Genomic DNA, 21,988 nt, shown 5'->3' on the forward strand with positions numbered 1-21,988 from the left:
ACACAAATTAGAAGGCAACAAAATCTAAACACCTATATGCAAGGCCTCAAATAAGGAAAAAAAAAAGAATTCCTTGAAGAACTCCAGAAGGATTTTAAAAATCAAATAAGAGAGATAGAAGGAAAATTGGGGAAAGAAATGAGAGTGATGCAAGAAAATAGTCAACACTAATACGGAAATATGTTTTATATGATTGCATATATATAACTTATATCAAATTGCTTACTGTCTGAGGGAGGGAGAAAATTTGGAACTCAAAATTTCACTTTAAAAATGAATGTTAAAAATTGTCTTTATAATGTAATTGGAACAAACATTATTTTTAAAAAGTTATCAAGTGCATGATATAACATTTTAGGTCCCTTTTGAAGTGACTTAATTGAAAATTTTGAATAGCATTTTTATAGCATATATGGAATTTTTCTGCTATGTCATTATAATAAGAATTTGTGTCCACTATTTGTAAATTGCACAGAGGACATTTTTGTAACTATATCGAAGTTTAATTTTTAAAACAAACTGGCATATTGAACAAAAAGAGAAAAGAGTCAACAGCTTGGTAAAAAAAGGCACAAAAAAGAAGAAAATAACACTTTAAAAAAAGAGAGAGAATAGGCCAAATGGTAAAAGAGGCACAAAAATCCACTGAAGAGAAGAATTCTTTAAAAAGCAGAATTGACCAAATGGAAAAAGAGGTACAAAAATACACTGAAGAAAAGAACTATTTAGAATTGGGCAAGTGGAAGCTAATGACTTCATGAGGCATCAAGAAACAAAAAAAAAAAAATCAAACGAATGAGAAAAAAGAGAACACAATGCACACTATCTCATTGGAAAAACAACTGATCTGAAAAATAGATTGGGGAGAGATGATTAAGAATAATTGTACTACCTGAAGGTCATGATCAAAAAATTTGCCAACACATCATATTTCAAGAAATTATCGAGGAGAACTGCTTTGATATTTTAGAACTAGAGGATAAAAAACTACTTCTGAAAGAGATCCCCAAATGAAAACTCCCAGGAATATTATAGCCCAGTTCCAGAATTCCCAGATCAAGGAGAAAATATTGCAAGCAGCCAAAAAGAAACCATTCAAATATTGTGCAGCCACAGTGGGGATAACAAAAGACTTAGCAGCTTCTACATTAAAGGTTTGGAGGGCTTGGAATATGATATGTGGATGGCAAAGGATTACAACCTTACCCACCAAAATTGACTATAAGTCTTCAGGGGAAAAAATGGATATTTAATGAAATAGAGGACTTTCAAGCATTTCTGATGGAAAGACCAGAGCTGAATAGAAAATTTGATTTCAAATATAAGACTCAAACATAAGAAGGTAAAGAGGAAAGAGAAATTATAAGGGATTCAGTAAGGTTAAACTGTTTACATTCGTACATAGAAAGATGATACTTGTAACTTCTAAGACCTCAATATTAGGACAGTTAGAAGGAGTATACATAGACAGAGGATATAGTTGTGAGTTTATAATGGGATGATAGTTTTAAAAAATAAAATTAAGAGGTGAAAAAGAAAGATACACTGGGACAAGGGGGAAGGGAAAAGTAATAGAATGGGGGAAGTTATCTCAAAAAAAAAAGAGGTGTGAAAGAGCTTATACAGTGGATAGGAAGATGAGGAGGCAACAGAAAGTGCTTGAACCTTACTCTCATCAGAATTGTCGCAGAGAGGGAATAAAATACACACTCAGGTATTTTACCCTACAGGGAAGTAGGAGGCAAGGATATAAGAGAAGAGGGAGCTGATATAAGGGAAGACAGATTAGGGGAGGTGGTTAGAAGTAAAACATTTTAGAGGAGGGACAGGATTAAAGGAGATAGAAAGATAAATAGGAGTAAAAATAGAATGTAGGGAAATACATAGTAATCCTAACTCAGAAAAAAGTTTTATGGCAAGTTTCTCTGATAAAGCCTCATTTCTCAAATATAAAGAGAATGAGTCAGATTTATAAAAATTCAAGTCATTCCACAATTGATAAATGGTCAAAGGATATGGACAAGCATTTTTCAGAAGAAGAGATCAAAGCTATCTGTAGTCATGTAGGGATGCTCTACATCCCTATTTATTAAAGAAATGCAAATTAAAAGAACCCTGAGGTATTGTTTTACACCTGTCAGATTGGCTAATATGACAAAAAGGAAAATGAGAAATGTTGGAGGAGAGGTGGGCATATTGGGACACTAAAGCACTATTGGTGGAGTTGTGAACTGATCTAGCCATTCTGGAGAGCATTTTGGAACTGTCCCCAAAGGACTATAGAACTGTGGATACCCTTTGACCCAGCAATACCAGTAGTAGGGCTGTGTCCTAAAGAGTTTTTTTTTTTTTAAAGGAAAAAGACTATGTGTACAAAATTGTTTCTAGCAGCTGTTTATGATGGCAAAGAATTGGAAATCAAGGGGATGCCAGTCAGTTTGGAAAATGGCTGAACAAGTTGTGGTATATGATGATTGTGATGGAATGCTATTGTGCTATAAGAAATGATGAAAGGGATGCTTTCAGAGAAACCTGGGAAGACTTAGGTGAACTGATGTAAAGTGAAGTGAGCAGAACCAGAAGAACATTGTACACAGTAATATCATAATAGTGATCAACTGTGAGGGAGTTAGCTATTCTGATTAAGACAATGATCCAAGATAGTTCTGAAGGACATATGATGAAAAATGCTATTCATCCTCCAGTGAAAAAACTGATGAGTCTGAATGCAGATTGAAGCATATTTCTTTTTTACTTATTTTTGGTCTGTTTAATTTTGGAATATTGTTAATATGGAAATATGTGTTGTCTAACTTCACATATATAATTTATATAAAATTCCTTTCTCAAGAGGGTGGAAGGGGGATTTGGAACTCAAAAATTCTTTTAGAAACAAGTGTTTTAAAATGCTTATGTGTAATTGAGAAATATTTAATGAAATAAAAAATTATTGGTGAAAAATTCTTTGCAATCTTGAAAAATAATTAATTGGATATATGGAGGGAGAATCAGGAGTTGTTGAGCACTAAGTTTGCAATTTGGGAGACTGAAATAATGGCAGTTGACTTCAAAAGAAAGTTTGAAACTTGGGAAGTTTGGAACAAAGGTTATTTGAAGGGAATTTCTTTTTCATTTCTTTATTTTTAAAATTGGTGGTGGTTTTTTGTTTTCTATTTTATCTTGTTTTCCTTTTTGTTGTATATTTTTTATGGGGAAGGGTAAAATAATGGATTTTGTTTTGGCCACATTGACTTTGAGGTATCTTTGGAAACATCCAATTTGAAATGTCTGTTTGGGAGTTGGTATAGAGGATGGAAGTTTTTCAAAAGAGGGCTTACCCAAGTGATGATAATAGGTAAATTGGACCAGAGTGTCAAAGTGGACATTCCGTTGTGCCATGGTCCCCTTCATGATCTGATAATTGTGAATACGATCTTAGAGCATGAAGTGAAATTCAAATCAGTTAATATTTATTGAGCTTTTTACATATGCTCGGTTTTATGGAGAATACAGAAAAATTTGGGGGAAATCACACTTAAGCCATGAAACAAGAGCAGCCTAAGGCAGCAGGGAATGATGGATATACTTCTGGAGTCAGGAAGTTGTGATACAGACTCATTTAATTACTTGATCTGTCATTTTTTTTTTTTTAATTTTGTTTTATTTGATATTTTTAGTTTTCAGCATTGATTTTTAGGTGAGGTAATTTACCCCATTCTATCTTTCCCTTTCTCCCTCTCTCAATATATTCCTCTCCTATCCCTTAATTTGATTTTATTTTTTTAGATATCATATTCATATTCAACTCACCCTGTGCCCTCTGTCTGTATATATATAGTATGTATATATATGTATGTATGTATGTGTATATATGTGTGTGTATACATATATATGTATATTCCCTTCAATTACTGTAATACTGAGGTCTCATGAGTTATACACATCATCTTTCCGTGTAGGAATGTAAACAAAACAGTTCAACTTCAGTAAGTCCCTTATGATTTCTCTTTCCTGTTTACCTTTTCATGCTTCTCTTGATTCTTGTGTTTGAAAGTCAAATTTTCTATTCGGCTCTGGTCTTTTCACTGAGAAAGCTTGAAAGTCCTCTATTTTATTGAAAGTCCATGTTTTGCCTTGGAGCATTATGCTCAGTTTTGCTGGGTAGGTGATTCTTGGTTTTAATCCTAGCTCCATTGACCTCTGGAATATCATATTCCAAGCCCTTCGATCCCTTAATGTAGAAGCTGCTAGATCTTGTATTATCCTGATTGTGTTTCCACAATACTCAAATAGTTTCTTTCTGGCTGCTTGCAGTATTTTCTCCTTGATCTGGGAGCTGTGGAATTTGGTGACAATATTCCTAGGAGTTTTCTTTAGGGGATCTTTTTCAGGAGGCGATGGGCGGATTCTTTCCGTTTCTATTTTACCCTCTGGCTCTAGAATATCAGAGCAGTTCTCCTTGATAATTTCTTCAAAGTTGATATCTAGGCTCTTTTTTTCTGCTGGATCTGTTTTCCAAGTCAGTGGTTTTTCCAATGAGATATTTGACATTGTCTTCCATTTTTTTTTGTTCCTTTGGTTCTGTTTTATAATATCTTGATTTCTCATAAAGTCACTCTCTTCCACTTGCTCCAGTCTAATTTTTAAGGTAGTATTTTCTTCAGTGGTCTTTTGGACCTCCTTTTCCATTTGGCTAATTCTGCCTTTCAAGACATTCTTCTCCTCATTGGCTTTTTGAGTTAGTCTATTTTTTAAGGTGTTATTTTCTTCAGTATTTTTTTGGGTCTCCTTTAGCCAGTCATTGACTTGTTTTTCATGGTTTTCTTGCATCACTCTCATTTCTCTTCCCAATTTTTCCTCTACTTGTCTTACTTGTTTTTCCAAATCATTTTTGAGCTCTTCCATGACCTGAGGAGGCCAGTTCATGTTTTTCTTGGAGGCTTTTGATGTAGGCTCTTTGACTTTGTTGACTTCTTCTGGCTGTATGTTTTGGTCTTCTTTGTCACCCAAGAAAGATTCCAAAGTCTGAGTCTGATTCTGAGTGCATTTTCGCTGCCTGACCATGTTCCCAGCCAACTTACTTGACCCTTGAGTTTTTTGTCGGGGTATAACTGCTCGTAGACAGTACTTTGTCCCAAGCTTGAGGGGTTCCGCTGTTGTTTTCAGAGCTACAGAGCAAGCTCTGCCGCACCAGCGCTACTCCTCCCCCAAGAACTGCCAATCTTGACCTGGACTCAGATCTAAGCTGGCTCTGCACTCCTGCTCAGATCCGTCACTTAATTCCTCCCACCAGGTGGGCCTGGGGACTGAAGCAACTGCCCCTGTAGCTCTGTAAACAGCCTCAGAGCTGCATCACCTCCGCTTCCCCCGGGGCGGTAGCCAGACCACAGATTCCTTTCACTCTGTTCCAGCAGCTTTTCCCACTAACCTTCTCTGTTGTCTTTGGTGTTTGTGGGTTGAGAAGTCTGGTAACTGCCGCAGCTCACTGATTCAGGGTGCTGTGGCCTGTTCCACCCTGCTCCCAGTCTGGTTGGTCTGGGCGTGGCTCACGCTGGGCTCTGCTTGGCTCCGCTTCCAGCACAGTGCAATAGACCTTACCCCGCAACCATCCAGGCTGTCCTGGGCTGGAGCCCTGCTTCCCACTGCTATTTCATGGGTTCTGCAGTTCTAGAGTTTGTTCAGAGCCGTTTTTTATAGGTGTTTGGAGGGTCCTGGGGGAGAGCTTTAGGGAAGTCCCTGCTTTCCAGCCGACATCTTGGCTCCACCCCCTCCATTACTTGGCCTTTCAGACCTAGCACAGCCAATTTCTTTCTCTGTTTAATGGAGGCAATAATTCTTAACCTCCTAAGATTATTATAAGGTCCAAATGAGATGGTTTATGTAAAGCACTTTGCAAACTTTACCATATATAATTTTGTTGGCTATTGTTAATAGTTTTTTTGTGATTCTTAAAACAATATAGGAATGTAAGTTATTAGAAAGCACTTGCAGAAATGAGTAGTGCAGAACCATTAGTGTTACAAGAGCTCAGAGAAGTGAGAAATTAGGTTTTCTCATTGAAAGTTCAAAGCAAAGGGTACAAAATATCCTTCTATTTTAAGCTGCTTCTTCAGAGACTTATCTAGTGGCATTAGCTTCTCAATCAATACATCATTTGTCTCAGCTTGCTCTCATACTTTCCTAAAAGTAATAGTGTGATTTTGATCTTTATTATTCACCTGACACAAGAAGTAATGTGACATCATTGATCCATATACTTGTATCATGACATGATGAAGAGAAAGAGCCTATTCTGTGAACCATTCATCACCCAGAAAACAAAACAACACCCCAAAAGCAACAAACCTTGAATGCCTCATCATAGAAGTAGTCTTTAGTTCACAAAGGCTATGCTGGGACTCTGGAAATTCCTACCAAGGTTAAAGACTTCTTGTGCAAGCCTGGGAACATACCATGTGTCTATATCATCCCTAAGATTACAGAGGCTTATCAGTATGTTGGACATCAAGTGATAATTTTTATTCAGCCACAGCAACCAATGAAACTGTCTGCTGAGGTATAGAGAGGTCTTGTGGAGGAGTCCCTGTAAGAAGACTAAATCACATCAACAAACATTTTTATTGGCTGTATACTTTCAGTTTCTTATGTAACTATTTAAATTTTACTTTTTTTTTTTTTTTTTCAACAAAAAAGCATTTGTTTTCTCTCCTTCCTTCCTGTCTCCTCCTCTGCTTTGATGTTGAACCACACTCCCCTCCCCCTCCCCATTGGTATAAAAAGGTAAGGGCACATTATGTATAATATTAATTTTTTTTAATTTTAACTATAATAATTTATATATTATTAAATATATAAATAAATAGAAAAAGAATATTAAATATGCTCTCTGTTAATGGTCACTCTGTTGGTCAGTGGCTAAATAATTTGTGAGATCCCTTTGTAACCTTAAGTTTCATAGTCCTAGTGGAAAGAGCCCTGGATTTTGGTAGCATTATCATTTTTTTTATATTGGCACAGCCTAGCCATAAACACTGAATATTTCTCCAGCTATTCTAAGTTGCTCTTTATTGCTTTAAGAAGTACTTTGTAATTGAATCTAGACAGGTCTTTTGCATGGTTTAATAGGTTGATCCCCCGATATTTTATATATTTTGTACTGATTTGAAATAGGATTTTCCCTTCCATTTTAGCATCTTGGATTTTGTTGTTATCATTGTATAAAAATGCTATTGATTTTTGAGGGTTTATTTTGTAACATTCAACTTTTTTGAAATTATTAATTGCCTAAATATCTCTAATCATTCCCTAACATTTTCCAAGTATACCAACATACCATCAGCAAATAAGGGTAGTTTTATCTCTTCTTTACCTATCTTTATGCTTCTTTTCTCTTGTGTTTTTGCTACTGCTAGCATTTCCAGAACTATAGCAAGTAACAGCACTGAGAGTGGAGGCGCCCTTATTTCAATCCCACGTTTTTTGGAAGAGAGCTTAGTGCATTGCATGTGGTACTTGTTTTTTTGTTGTTGTTGCTGTTGTTTTTCAGTCGTGTCTGACTCTTTGTGACCCTATTTGGGCTTTTCTTGGCAAATATACTGGACTGATTTGCCATTTCCTTCTCCAGCTCATTTTATAGATGAGGAAACTGAGGCAAACAGGGTTAAATAATTTTCCCAGGATCACACAGCCATATTTGAACTCAGGTTTTACTGACTCCAGGCCCAGCAGCTTGCCCACTGCACTCCCTAGCTACATTTGTTTTTAGATACGTAACTTTTTATGATATCAGTAAACAGTCCCTCTATGCCTATACTTGTAGGGTTTTTAGTAATAAAAGAGTGCTCTGCTTTGTTAAAGGCTTTTTCTGCATGATGATCACATGGTTTGGGATGGCATGGTCTCTAATATGATTGTGTTGATTGACTTCCTAAGGTTGGTCTTTGCATCCCCGGTATAAATCCCCTCGGTCACAATAAATGATTTCTTAGGTAAATCGCTGTAGTGTGTTTGACAGGATTTTGTTTAAAAATTTTGAGTCAATATTCATTAATGATATTGGTCTATAGTTTTCCTTTCATGTTTTATCTTTCCCAGCTTTGGGTAACAGGACAATATTTGTCTCATAAAGGAATTCTTGTAGGGTGCATTATCAATTTTTGAGAATAATTTGTGGCGTATAAGTAGAAATTTTCCTTTAAAATTTTGGTAGAATTCTGAGGATGACATTTTTCATATTCTAATCACATTGATTTTATTCATATAAAATTTTATTAATTTTATATAATCAAAATATTCTGGTTTGTCTTTTGTGATTTTCCAGACCTCTTCTATTTTGCCGATAAGGAAACCAAATTGCCTAAAATAAGATAGGTAATAATTTGAGCTGGGGTTGGAACCCAAGTCTTCTACCTTCAAACCAAGCTAAGGTGTGCTAAGGCCTGTTAATGAATAATAATAATAATAACTCCCCATAATAAAGTATATAAGAAGCAATGTTGCACGGTAGATGGAGAGCCTGCCAGGACCACCTGGCATATACCTGCTTATTCTGCATATATGATGAAAATTAGAAATTAGAAAATTCTTTTTCTATATATGATCCTCCACAAGTCCTTGAACCTCTCAGTGGTCAAGGCATCACTTCAAGACTAACTTGCAGATAACAAGCTTCTTCGTTTTCGTGTAGAGAGAGTTTTCTCATCCCTTTGCCAATGATATCACCAGTCCAATCCCTATCTGTCAAAAAATATTTAGCCCTTTATGGTTTAAGCAAATATTTTACAGACATCTCATTTGATCTTTACAACAACCGTATAACTAAGACATATAGGGAACTGATTCAAATTTATGATCTCTCTTTTCATATTTACCCTCTTATGTTTCTCTTGAGCTTTGTGTTTGAATGTTAGATTTTCTATTCAGCTCTGGTCCTTCCATCAGGAATGCTTAGAAGTCCTATGTTTCATTAAGTATACATTTTTCCCCCTTAAGTGTTATACTCAGTTTTGCTGGGTAGGTTATTCTTGGTTGCAATCCTAGCTACTTTGCATTCTGGAGTATCATATTGTGAGCCCTCTGCTCCTTTAAACATGGAAGCTGCTAAGTCTTGTGTGAATCTTAACTAGGGCTCCACGATATGGTTTTTTTCTGGCTGCTTGCAGTACTTTCTCCTTGACCTGGAAGTTTTGGAATTTGGCTGTAATTCTAGGAATTTTCATTTTGGGAGCTCTTTCAAGGAGGTTATTAGTGGATCCTGATTGCTATTTTCCCTTCTGGTTCTAAAATATCAAGGTAGTTTTCCTTTACAATTTCTTCAGATATGATGTCTAGGCTCTTTTTTATTATTATTATAATTATGGCTTTCCATGTAGTCCCAAAATTCTTAAAATGTCCCTCCTCAATCTGTTTTTACAGGTCAGTTGTTTTTCCAGTTGTTTTCCAAATGTTCTCATTGTCTTCTATTTTTTATTCCTGTGACTTTGTTTCATTGTTTCTCAACGTCTCATGAAGTCATTAGCCTCCACTTGCCTAATTCTAATTTTTAAGGAATCATCTTCTTTACTGAGCTTTTGTACCTCTTTTTCCATTTGGCCAATTCTGCGTTTTAAAGTGTTGTTTTCTTCAGTATTTTTGTGCCTCTTTTACCAAACTGTGTTAATCCTCTTTTCATAATTTTCTTACATCACTCATTTCATTACCCAATTTTTTTCTCTGCCACTCTTATCCCTTAACGTTAGACTCTGCTCACTGTTCCAAGCTTCAGGCTTTTTCATGCTGCTCTTTTCAGAGCTAGTTCTGCGGGACTGCAAGTTTTTTGTGTTTCCAAAGTAATGTTATCTGGAGGAGAGGTATCATCTCTGCTGTCCTGGTCTACACTCTGGTCTTTACCCAGGAAGGGCCCCTGCTCCCCTGCAGCCAAAAGTTTTAATGTTCTTCTTGGCCCTGGAACTGTGACCAGGGCTTCTTATGACTGACCACAAGCGCTCCTCTCTACCCTGGAACTGTGACCCAGAACTGAGTGTGGGTAATAGTTTCCAGACAGTACCAGGTTCAGTTCAGAATCTCCTATAATCTGTTTCTGACCTGTTGTCTGGTCCCCTTACTGTCTCTGGACCGAGAACCCCAGAAGCTGCCTCCAAGGCCTGCTGCTGGTATTGCTAACACATGGGATCCGGGCTGGCACCTACCTACACACCTCTCCTCTGTATCTCTTAAGCTGTCTCAGTTGGAAAGATTTGTCACTATGACTTACTGTTGGCTATGCCAGTCCAGAATTCACTTTGATGTTATTGTAGAAGTTATTTGGAGGGGAATATTGAGAGTTCAACTGGGCTGCTGCCTCTGCTCCACCATTTTGACCCCACCCTGGACTCACTCTTTATCTGACAGCATTCTGGCCCCAGATACTCTCTAAGTAAACATTTAAAAGTTCTAATATTTCATACCCCAAGTTGGTTAGAGAATCTGTTGTTTAATTTTACAGGCATTTATTGAATGATATGCATTAGTTAAGGAAAATAATAAATGTGCAGATTTTTGATGTTTGACAGTATATCTAAAGCACAAATGACCCTTTTAGCAACATTCAGTTTATAACAGTGAAAATTGTAGTTTCTAATATACAAAATTTCTAATTTTAATAAAAACTAATCGGATTCTCTTTTTGTTGTTTTATTCGATATCCTTTTAAACAGAGAGTGATTATAGTGATTACAGTGAAGATTACCTGGAAACTAGACGGAGAAGGTCCAGAAGGAACCAGAAAAGGCAAGTTAACTATAAGGAAGACTCAGAAAGTGATGGTTCCCAGAAGAGCTTCAGATATGGGAAGGAAATGAGAAGAGTTCACAAACGTAGGCTTTCCAGCTCAGATAGTGAAGGTAAGGAATAAGATATCAGTTTATTAAAACTTTGTTGGAAGTGGGTTATTGACCTCAAATAAGACATGCAGAATATAGCAATCTTATGATGAGATATAAATCTCTAAGAATTTTTCATAAAATTGAACTTCTTGGTTTTCCTGGTTATTAATTATATTTTTATCATAATATTTTGCTATGTGATTGTTTTGGGCTTTTCTGCCATGTCATCTCAAAGGCTGTGTAAGCAGAGTCCAGAGTATACTGTAGGTCCTACAGTTCTGGAAGGGCTGTGTGTATAGCCCTGGTATTATAGACTCTTTCTCTAAGAAACCTGGAAAACATCAGAGAGGCTCCTCACCAGGCTGGCCACACTGTGATCGATTCTTTTGGCCACACCAACTCTTGAAATGCCATTTACCAACTCATAGGTATGCTGATAATTTGCTTTGCTGGAAGAAGTGCTCACATTTATAAAATTACAGATGCTTAAAGTAAATATGGTATATCAGAAGCTACATAGCTTTTGTTTCTTGCTTAAATCATATAGTTTCAATTAGAAATTAAATCATCTTTTTAAAACTCCAAGCATTACAACTGTTTTTCACACCCATGGTGGATAAAATGAGATCCTTCTCAAGATTCTCAGAGTTCAATGGACTATTAGGGATCATTTCATACAGTACCTACTTGAAGCATTATTCATGAATGAAAAAGCATTTATTGGGTGTTTACTATGTGCCAAACCCTGTGCTCCTAAGTGCTAAAGGATACAAATTAAAAATGTGAAATATTCTCTGCTCTCAGAGACCTCACATCTTTATTGGGAAAGGAGAGTTCAGCTAAAGGGTACCTGGAAAGGCCCAGAAATCCTAAGGGCCCAGTTGTGGGGGCTGATGGCAAAGCCCAGAGGTCCTTTGGCAATGTCAGTAAGTCAGATTACAGTGCTGGAGTCCTGCATGGGATAGAAGTAAGGGCAGAAGGACTTTAGTTGCGGTACAAATGGTAAGACCTAGTGGTCTCCACAGAAAGAAGAGAGTTCTGGTTTCCATCTCATCCAAACCCTATGAGCTAATCTGACAGCCCACGTGGGTTCTGGGTGCTCTGAGCTGGTGTAGGGATTTCAGGGGAAAGGCAGGATTCAAGGCAAGACAGAATTATCTTCCCAAAATCTTTTTTTCTTTGAGCTAAACATTTTCATAATGATATTTGTACATTTTTTTAAAATGGGTAGCCAGTAGGATAATATGACATGATGACATTTAAGAGGTCTGAAATAGTTTGTTGACAACTTTTTAGGAATTTATTTTGAAGTTGGTTCAGCCTTTTTCTTATATTGTAAATTTCCAGTTATTTTAAATCCATTGTATTGTTTTTGTACTTCCCTTTTTCCTTCTCCCAGACTACTTTTATCCCTCTACCCCCACCCAACCACTGCACTTTTGAGTCTTGGTCTGCTAACAGAACAATCCATGAGAAGATTAGGTATGAGGTTGAATGTCTTTTGGGGAGTGTGTACATCTACATTCCAAAAACAAATTAATTTTATATTATCCATTGTGCCTTGTACATACTCAGCATTTAATCATTGTTGATTTAAATTGTTTTGTCTGCACTATTTCTCCTCTCCATTAATATCATTAATTGAGCATCTGCCAAATTGGTTATGAAATTAAGAAAAAGTCAATAATTCCCTGTTTTTTATTCCATTGTTTCCAAGTGTTGGCATTTCACCACATTTAATAAACTGTTCATTCCTTAAGTGGTTAAAAGCACTGATTTCACATAGTAAAATATATATTCTCTATGAGGATTTAAAGATATGTAATTAAGGTTTCCATGATGAGTTGAATGTTCTTTCCATATATTAACATGTAGTAGCCTTGAATTTGGTATCTAATTCTATCTACCATGCTTCTCAGCCATCAGGATCTTAGTTTTGCACATATATTTGTTCAAAATCCGTACAAACACTTCTCAAGTGCCTGCCTATGTAATGAACTGTGCTGGGCACTACAGGAGATTCAAATATAACTGAGACTTGTTCCTTGCCCCTGAGGAGCTTACGATGTAATAACTGTGTTCACAACACTTTCCCTTACTTTGAGGACTAGAGGCAAAAGGGGAAGAGAAAGGACCTTCTTAGTGTGCAACCAGTTTATTGAACAAAACCAGTTGGCCGTGAAAGAAGTCACATACAAATTTCTCCCAGATTTGGAGTCAAAGTGCGAGATTTCTGAGTCATTAGACTCAAGGGGAGTCTAATAGGGGGAGGGGGAGCAAAAAAAATTGGGATAACTCTTGACAATTCTTGTGAATTGTCACAAAGACAGCATATAATATTCTCTGTGAAAGAGAATTGAAGGATAGGGAACTAAATATCATTTCTTGTTTGCTATATTGTGAGCTTAATAGGGGCAGAGAACATGTTAAAAATTGTGTATGCCTTCCCAATGCTTACTACAGTGATTTTCACATCTTAGGGGCTTAATAAATACTTGTATTTATGAATTGAATGAGGCCCTGGCAAAGGGGTGGGGAGCAATGTTAAAGAGTCTGTTTGCCATCAGATTTGCTAATGGCTTTAAGTCTGCTACTTGTTCCAGAGAGCTACATGTCCAGGAATTCTGATGATGATGAGCCAGCTAAGGAATCTCAACGGTCCGTTCGGAAGCGAGGTCGAAATGCAAATGACTGTTCGGAAGTGGAGGAGGAAGAGGAGGAAGGCCGACCTGCCCGAAAAAGACTGCACCGGATTGAGACAGATGAGGAGGAAAATGGTGAGAATGCTGATGATAACGTGGAGCAGCGTGCAGCAGCCAGCAAGCACTCAACATCCCACGGGCAGCATGATCATGCCAGGAAGCCCTATAGGATAGACAGTGATGAGGAAGAGGACTTTGAAAACGTTGGGAAAGTAGAAAGCCCATTGGACTATAGCTTAGTGGACTTGCCCTCTGCCAATGGACAGAGCCCTGGCAAGGCAATTGAGAACTTAATTGGCAAGCCATCTGAAAAACCTCAAGCCCCCAAGGACAGCACAGCCAATGCCAGCCTGGCACCCAATGGGACAGGTGGTGGGCAGGAGGCAGGAGCACCAGAAGAGGAGGAGGATGAACTTTTAAGAGTGACTGACCTTGTTGATTATGTCTGTAACAGTGAACAGTTATAAGACTTTTTTTTCCATTTTTGTGCTAATTTATTCCACGGTAGCTCTCACACCAGCGGGCCAGTTACTAAAAGCTGTTTTATTTTTCTTAGAAAACTCTCCACTACAGGATCACTTTTTAGAAGCAAAAATTTCACCAGTCCCTGCAGTCTTTCTGTGAAGTGACCAGTTTTGAACTTTGAAGATAAAATAATCGCTGTAAATTCCCTTTGATGTTTTTTTTTTGTCTTTTTTTCCCCCCTGAGTTCATGGTCCTTGGTAATTTCATTCATGGAAAAAACACAGATACACACACAAACCCGTATTCTAATAACAACAAAAGATTTGTATATTTTTGACTTTATAGTTCCTGAGCTCTCTTGACTTTGTGATAAAGGATGGATAAGAATGCATTCCAAATCTGTCAGGGCCCAAAATGGAATTTGGGGGGTGGGAGAAAGCACTTGTGCTTTACTGTTTTCATATTAAATATATATATATATATATATACACACACACACATATATATTATATTTAAACATTCATAACAGATTACAATTAACAGACAATTTAAAAGTACATGTCTGTATTATCACGTTTTGTGACTTGTAGATAACATCATACCATAGCTCATTTAGTAGAAACCTTCATGAAATCAACTTGTTTAATACTGGAGATAACCAACCACACTTGGAAAAAGAGACCAAGAAAGTACCATTAGTAAGAGCTCTAATTTAAGTATCTGTTACAATGGAGTTTCTTTTTTTTTTTTTTAAATAATCATCTGAAAAGCATTTGTACCATGAAGCATATATAATGAAGCTTGGACAGCCAAATTGTGCTAGCAGCAAATTTTTTACAATGGCTTTATGAATATTTGATCAGATCATCCCTACTGTACCATGGAAAATATCAGTGTGATGATTGTACATATTTGGTCAATATGACAAAACAGATAGTGTAACCATTACAGATAGCATAAGTATTATTTTGACAACTGACCACTTAATGTTTAAACATTTGAAAGGTCATTTTAAGATCTATATAGATATAGATATGTGCATATGCCATACATCCAGAGACGTTGAGCTGACAATGGGATTTTAGCACATCTGATGATGGGAGTGGGTTTTCAGGTGACTCCTAACCAATCTGTTCTTGCCCTTAGTATCTACTTCAAATTGAAGTCTACAAACCAAGCAGTTCCTTTGGGAGGTTTTTAGTTTGAGTTTCTGAGTGTGTGTGTTTGTGTGTGTGTATGCGTATGCATGTGAGAAAGAGAGAGACTGTGTATGTGCGCACACACATGTTTTAGCATTATCTGCCTGAATATATTAGCAGGTTCTAAATGTCATTTTTGCCTTTGGCCATTAGAACTTTCTTCAAATTTATACTACTCACATGACCAAACTAAAGAAGAAGGAAAGCAACCAGTGTATTTCCTAAGTTTATGGGCATAGCATCCACTTAAATATGCCTTGACACACTTAAGGCGAACTGGTGCCTGTCATTTTAAGCAGAGAGGTGGGGAATTGAAATGAGCACCTGGTTGACCCTAACCATGGCCCTCTTTTTCTTCAGCCTCTGTATCATCCTGTCCATTTTCAGGTAGGAGCCCTAACATTTGGACAAAGCATAGTCTCTATGATGAACCTTCCATATATCCTTTTGAAAGCAGAGATGGTCACTTCGGGTCAGCCTTTTTTTTTTTTCTCCAGAAGGATTTAGATTTTTTTTTCCCCCTTTTTTCTGTCCATTGCTGGCAATGGATGCATGTTACCTGCTAATGGCACCAAGGGGTCACATCCTATCTCCTCTCCAAATTAAACCTTTTGTGTGCTAGTCAATCCATAATTAAGCACTTCTTTTTTTATTTTTATTTTTTAAAGCTGGCACTAGAACTACATATAAATACCTCTCTAGAAAATTTTGCCTGCCTTCCCTTTGTGTCCTTCCCCAATTTAATCTGCAGACTTAACTTTTGGCCTTCAAAGTTTATAGCTGTTTTTTTTTTATTGATGTTGGTTCTTTACTGTTTTATTCTATTTCACTTTAGTTCTGTAGAAGTTCACCTGTCCATTAATATTTTTGTTGGATTCTAGCGATGTATTTTTCGTCTGTTTTAAAAATAAAATAAAATAATCAAAGGCAGCCTAAAATTAGGATGCGCCAATAGTATGCTGTGTTAAGAAAGTTGTGACTTTTTATTTTGAAGAGAATGTCCCATTTTAAGGGGAAGAAATGACTTGCATTAACAGGCCACAAAATGCCTTTATAATTCATGCAGTGTTTAATTCAAGCTCTTTGTTATTTAGAGTACATTACAGAGGTTTAACATTTTAACTTCATTTAAAGCAAGCTGGCAGAGAGAGGGTGCCTGCCAGCACCAGTTTTGTTTTGCGCCTGAGCAAACGTAACCCCAGCAGGCAACTTCCCTTTGATAATATGTATGCCTTCTCCTTGCTCCCCACCCCAGAAACCCACCAGCCCCAACTTCCACCTAAAACCTGCACTTTCACTTCAGGCACATAGACAGAAAATGTGACTGTTGTAGGATTAATATGTTTTTATTACATGCCTGATGTATAGAAATTCAGAAAGTTCTTTGTATTTCTCCAGTGCAGAAAATTGTGAATTTTTATGATGGTTTGGCAGATAAACACTGATTGTGGTACCAGCTTCTCGCAAGTTGCAGTTAGGCCACTTTGGCCGGCTGATATTTAAGGTCTTTGGATCCACGTCTGTATACTAAGTGGCAGAACTGTTCCAACCACAGCTCCTGGTAGAACCCTTCATCCAAGGTCCATCTACCTATCTGTATATTAGAGCCACTGATACCTACAATGTTGCTCTCTACATAGTCTTGAGTATGTACAGCATATAACTGTTCAGCCGAACTTAGCAAACCTAGCCTGGCTCTGCCCCTTGTTAGGCACACTCAAACTTGAGTTTCTTGATCACCACAAAGGAAGTAAGTTTACCATAATGTGATTTCTAAATATATTTTTCATTGATATGTGAAAATAATGAGAAAAGCTCAAATACTTTTGCAAAACTATAAGAAAATAACTTAGGACTACCGCAGACCCCCCAAAGTAACATTGAGCATTCCATGGCTGCCATATAAAAAAGCTGCTTACGTATTGTAAAACCCCTTGGATAAAATCCAAACTAGACTCTTCCTTATATCCAATTCCATTCTATAACAAATCTCTATTAGAGGTTCTAGTGTATTCATTTTATTCAGCCTTATTAAGTCAGGATTTGGATATTTAAGAATGGACAGTTTCATTTCTTATAAAAATGTCTCCCTTTTCACTGGATACTTTAAAATGAAATCAACTTGGTCATGGAAAAGAATAGGACTTGTAGTTAAATTGCAGCTTGGCTTTGAAGGTTTTCTGCTGATGGAATAATGCTCAATGTGATATTTATTGATTCTCACATACTACTGCAAATTCAAAAGAAGAAATACAGTGAATGACCAAATGGAGATCTTTGGATGAACTGTGTACTTTCCACATATGTGACCTAGCTAAGATTGCAGTCTTGATAAGGAAATAAGAGTGGTTATTTTTAAAACCATTAGAAACTCCTCAAAGTTTTTAAATGAAATAATTGCAAAATAATTTGTCATCTAGTTCTTAGTTATCACAACCTAGCCCATTTCGTTTAATAACATTAGGAACCTGATTGGTCACTTCAGTCTAAGTTGATGGGGGAAAAGCAGGTCTATGTAAGTGGAATTTGTGGTACTGTTTTCATCACAAGGAGTTTTTTAAAGCCTGTGTTGCACATATAAGGGATTCTGTTAGAAATAGGGATTTTTCAATTTACTCAGCCCTCACTATGAAGAGGAAAATGAAGTTTAAAGTGTAGAAACATACTCCACTCTCATGAGTGTCTGTGACTTATCCATGTTCCTGTGTTATTTATTCAAACTAGGAGTCTTGTTTTCTTTGAACAAGTTCTCAACTTTAAAAGTCTGTACTTTAGAGAAGTACTACTATGTAATGAAAAAGAATGCATTCTTTGAGCACCTTATATTTGTTTAATTTGGCATGTACACAGGAAAATGTATCTCAAAGATTTTTTTTCCACAGAAAATAATGTTTAAAATAGAGGGTTCTGTCATTGCCATGGGACCAGAAGATAATAGTGATGTTCTTCTCCTTGATCTGACATCTTCAGAAAGTAATGCTGTTCTCTAGTAGGCCGTGATTGCCAAAGTTGTATAATTTGTCTCTGGTTTGCTGGCTTTGTGGCTGAGCATCTCTAAGCTAAAAAAACATCATTTACCAAAACAAAATCCATCTTCTCATCAGCACCAATGTCACCCACCATTCCCAACGTTAAAGATCAACTAGGTTTGAAAGTGGAGGGTGAGCTTTGTAGATCTGCTTTGTTACGGTCATCCTGGAAGCATGTGGTCACCAGTGTATAGACTATATACTGTAAATTGTTTTAAGAATCTCTTCTTCCGATCTGCCTTAAGTTATTGTTAGCATTATCACTTCACATTTATTGAGTGCCAATAGTTTTCTAGGTGCTGTCATTTTTTTTTTAATAGAGAAAGAACAAGTCCTTGGGACCTAATAGGTCTGCCATCAGTCACTACAGGCCGGAAATTTTTCATAGTGAGCTTTACATAGATGACTCAGATTCTACGTTGTAATGCCTTTTTTTGTTTTACACTTCCCCACCTTCCCCATCACCATGAGTTAAGCATTGTATAGATTACCTTCAGCAATTTTTTTTTCTAAATATACAATTGAAAAGCCATTTTCACATAGGTTTGATAGTCTTATTTACCATTTCATTTTTGTGCAGTTCCTTGAAAATAGTGACCATGCTAATTAAGCACTACAAGAGCAGTCCTGGCACATTTGCAATGATTATAATTTAATGCACAGAAATATTCTAAATTGTAATGCCTGTATAAGAATACATAATCCTCCGCATACCAGATTTTTGGGTGGGTAAAAATTATGATTTCTGAATAAGCTATTTAGACTTTGGGAATGAGAACTTTAAAAAAAAAAAAGGATGTTGAACAGAAATTTCAGTAGAATAGAAACCTCAAATTCATATTTCTTAACGTAATTTGGAAAATATGCTGAGGTATGTCTTACTCCTTTTGCCACTGGATGGTGTGAGTTAAGAATGGAATTGTCAGCTCCAGTTTTATACTTCCTCTTAACTTTCCTCAGTTTATTAAGAAATTTTAATTTTATTGTAAAATGTGTTTTAAAATCTGTATTTATTAAGTTCTGGTGGTAGAACAAGTAGCTGCATGTTAGAAATACAGCCATCCAGAAAACCATTGTTTGGAAATTTAAGTAAACACTCAAGAGCTTCAGAAATCGTTTAACTTATTTTGTACGTTGCAAAAAAAAAAATTTATTTTGCTTAGAGTGACATTTTTTATAATTGTGTACAGCTTTTAAGGGGGTGGGAGGCGGGGAAATAACACCCCAAGTAGATTGTAGATTTTTACAATTGTGTTTGTGATAGAATATCCACAGGTCTATGCTGTAATTAAAACTAAAACTGCTTAACAATTTGTGCCATGGTCTTTTTCATCCTCCTGCCTGAGAGCTGGATTTTGCGGGTGCAGATCAATTCTGCCACACAATGGAGCTGCAAAACCAGGGAAACTCACACAAGCACCATCCCCAAATCTCCAAAGGCATTTCCCAAAAACTCAAACAAAACTATAATGTCTGTTCACATAAATGAGTGATCAGGATCCAGGGGTCTGGAATGACCCTGATGAGAAAAACTAGTGCATATTCTGACTATCTGGTTTTTCAAAGGGAATCTCACAGCTGGCCTGATGTGTTCTCATCTCCAATAGCCATTTGCAATTTGGGATTTTTATCCTTTCAGAAGAACCTACCAGTGATTTTTGTATCTATCAAGGACAGAGTACAGTACTGTTTTTTTGAAACACATGGAAGGCATATAATTGCTTATGACTTATAACTTAGACTTCTGCTTTTCATGGATGCTAATTCATGTGCTTTAAAAATAGGGCAAGAAAAAAAATCTTACTGAGTTTTTGAATTCCACTCTCCTTCAATAAAGATGGATTTTGGAATCTCATTCTTTTAAATAGTACATATCTATAGTTTAAAAAAAAAAACTTCTTTAAATGCCAGTGTCCTCCGTGTAGCACAATGGTGCCGTTAGGACAAATTCATCTGCGTGAGTGTCATAATAAACATCTAATCAAGCCAATTGTTGTGCAGCTTCTGTCTGCAGTTTTCAGATAGGACAGGCTCTTCAGTGTATTTTATCAGTGCAATCCTGGTGATCTTGAGTCTCCTGCCTTGGCATAAATAACATAGATAACTTACTAGCAGATAGGGATTTGGGGGTTCTGTGTGTATTTGTTGTTTATTTAAGTAGTAGTATCTGGCATTCAGAGCTAATCAGATCAGAGGTGCCAGAACATGCCTTGCAATTTAAGATATGCTTATGTGAAACACTTTATTTACTCCTATACTTTGGATCTGTTTTGGGGGTTTGTTTTTGTTTTTGTTTCTAAGAAAATATAAAACTTGTGGATTAGGTTCTCAGACTTAGGGAATGCCTCCATTCGTTTTGTTCTTGACAGACCAGTGTTAAATGTTAAGAAGCTCAGCAGATAAGGTCATAGACATCTTAGCCTTGCGAGAAGGCTGAACTTATATTTCTTGATGGAATCATGATCATTGCTAAAAGTCTGAAAGGAAAATATAGGACGGTTTCTTCTATATATATGAATGTGGTAGTGGGAGAATATATTTTAAAAACTGGAAATGTGACTCATTGCACAGAAAATTGGTGACACTTTTCACTCTTTTTCCACAACTATGCTATCACAAGCATGTATATTTTGTGCATAAAAATAATGTGGGAAAGTCCTGGTAGCCTCGGTGCTTAAGGGGTTAAACTGCAATTTATGAACAGCTAGTGTGTTAAAATTGCAATGCACAACTTTAAATACTATATACCTTGTAAATGAGAAACAGAATATGTTAAGGCTGGTGCCAATATTTTTGTTAATGAAATGTTCAATGTTGTCTCACTACAGTCTGGTCAGAACTCTCTTGGTGTGTAAACTAGGCCCAAAGCCATTTTATAGCTGCTGGCCTAATTGTGTAACTTTTTCTTTCATAATGCTTTTGTTATAATACCTTCTGTCATTTATTACATATAAATATGACATGTTAAGTTGTCATAATAAAAAAATTTTAAATAACTTGACGGACCTAGCATGTTGTATTAGTAAACTTAGCTTTTGCTTTAAGCCCTAGCCTAGAATCTGTACATAATAGTTTGGTGGAGTCTGAAAGAACAAGGTTCAAATCCTAGCTCTGCTTCTAGCAAGTTTGATCACAGGCAAATCATCCACCCTTATTTAAATTCAACATTTTGTAAGCACCTGATGATAAGGCAATGGGGATTTTGTTTTTAACCAAGAAAATGATGGATAAAGAATGAAGGATGGATGCCTAGTTGATGGGCACCTGAACTACATTGGTGTCAATGTGGGCGTAGAAGAGAGGACTGACGTGAGAGATGTTTGGCTCTAAGATTGGCAAGAATTAAAGATGATGCCAACATCTGAAATGGATACCTGTAAAGATGGTGCAGCCCTCAACAAAAATAGCGAAGTTGGGAAGGGAGGGACAAGTTTAAAGGGCAAGAAGATGAGTTCAGTTTTGGACCAAATGAATTTGAGATCCTGAGACATCCAGCTAGAAATTTCCAGTAAGCTGGGGGAATAAAGTTCAAGGTGTGTGGGGGGAATTGGGCTGAATATGTGGATTTAGAATCATCTGCATAAAGATGACAATTGAACCTATAGAAGCACTTGAGATCACTAAGAGTTTAAAGGAGTAGAAAAGGGAGGCCAAAACCTTGGGCGGGGGTGGGGGGAGGCGCTCACATTTAGGAGAGAAGACATTAAGCCAGTGAAAGCCAAGAAGTTGTC

At 36.7% G+C, this 21,988-nt stretch overlaps 1 protein-coding gene across 1 annotated transcript in view; it reads left to right on the forward strand.

Annotated features, from left to right (window-relative positions):
- RSF1 (remodeling and spacing factor 1) overlaps positions 1–19,568 on the forward strand; it is a 141,176-nt gene extending 121,608 nt beyond the window's left edge. Inside the window, exons 15-16 of the mRNA XM_036747143.1 lie at positions 10,695–10,880; positions 13,466–19,568. Of these exons, the coding sequence (XP_036603038.1) occupies positions 10,695–10,880; positions 13,466–14,031 (752 nt within the window). The 3' untranslated portion in view covers positions 14,032–19,568. The remainder of the gene's footprint in view (positions 1–10,694; positions 10,881–13,465) is intronic.
- The last annotated feature ends 2,420 nt before the right edge of the window (positions 19,569–21,988 follow it).

This window comes from Trichosurus vulpecula, chromosome 2, assembly GCF_011100635.1.
Source record: "Trichosurus vulpecula isolate mTriVul1 chromosome 2, mTriVul1.pri, whole genome shotgun sequence".
NCBI lineage: Eukaryota > Metazoa > Chordata > Mammalia > Diprotodontia > Phalangeridae > Trichosurus > Trichosurus vulpecula.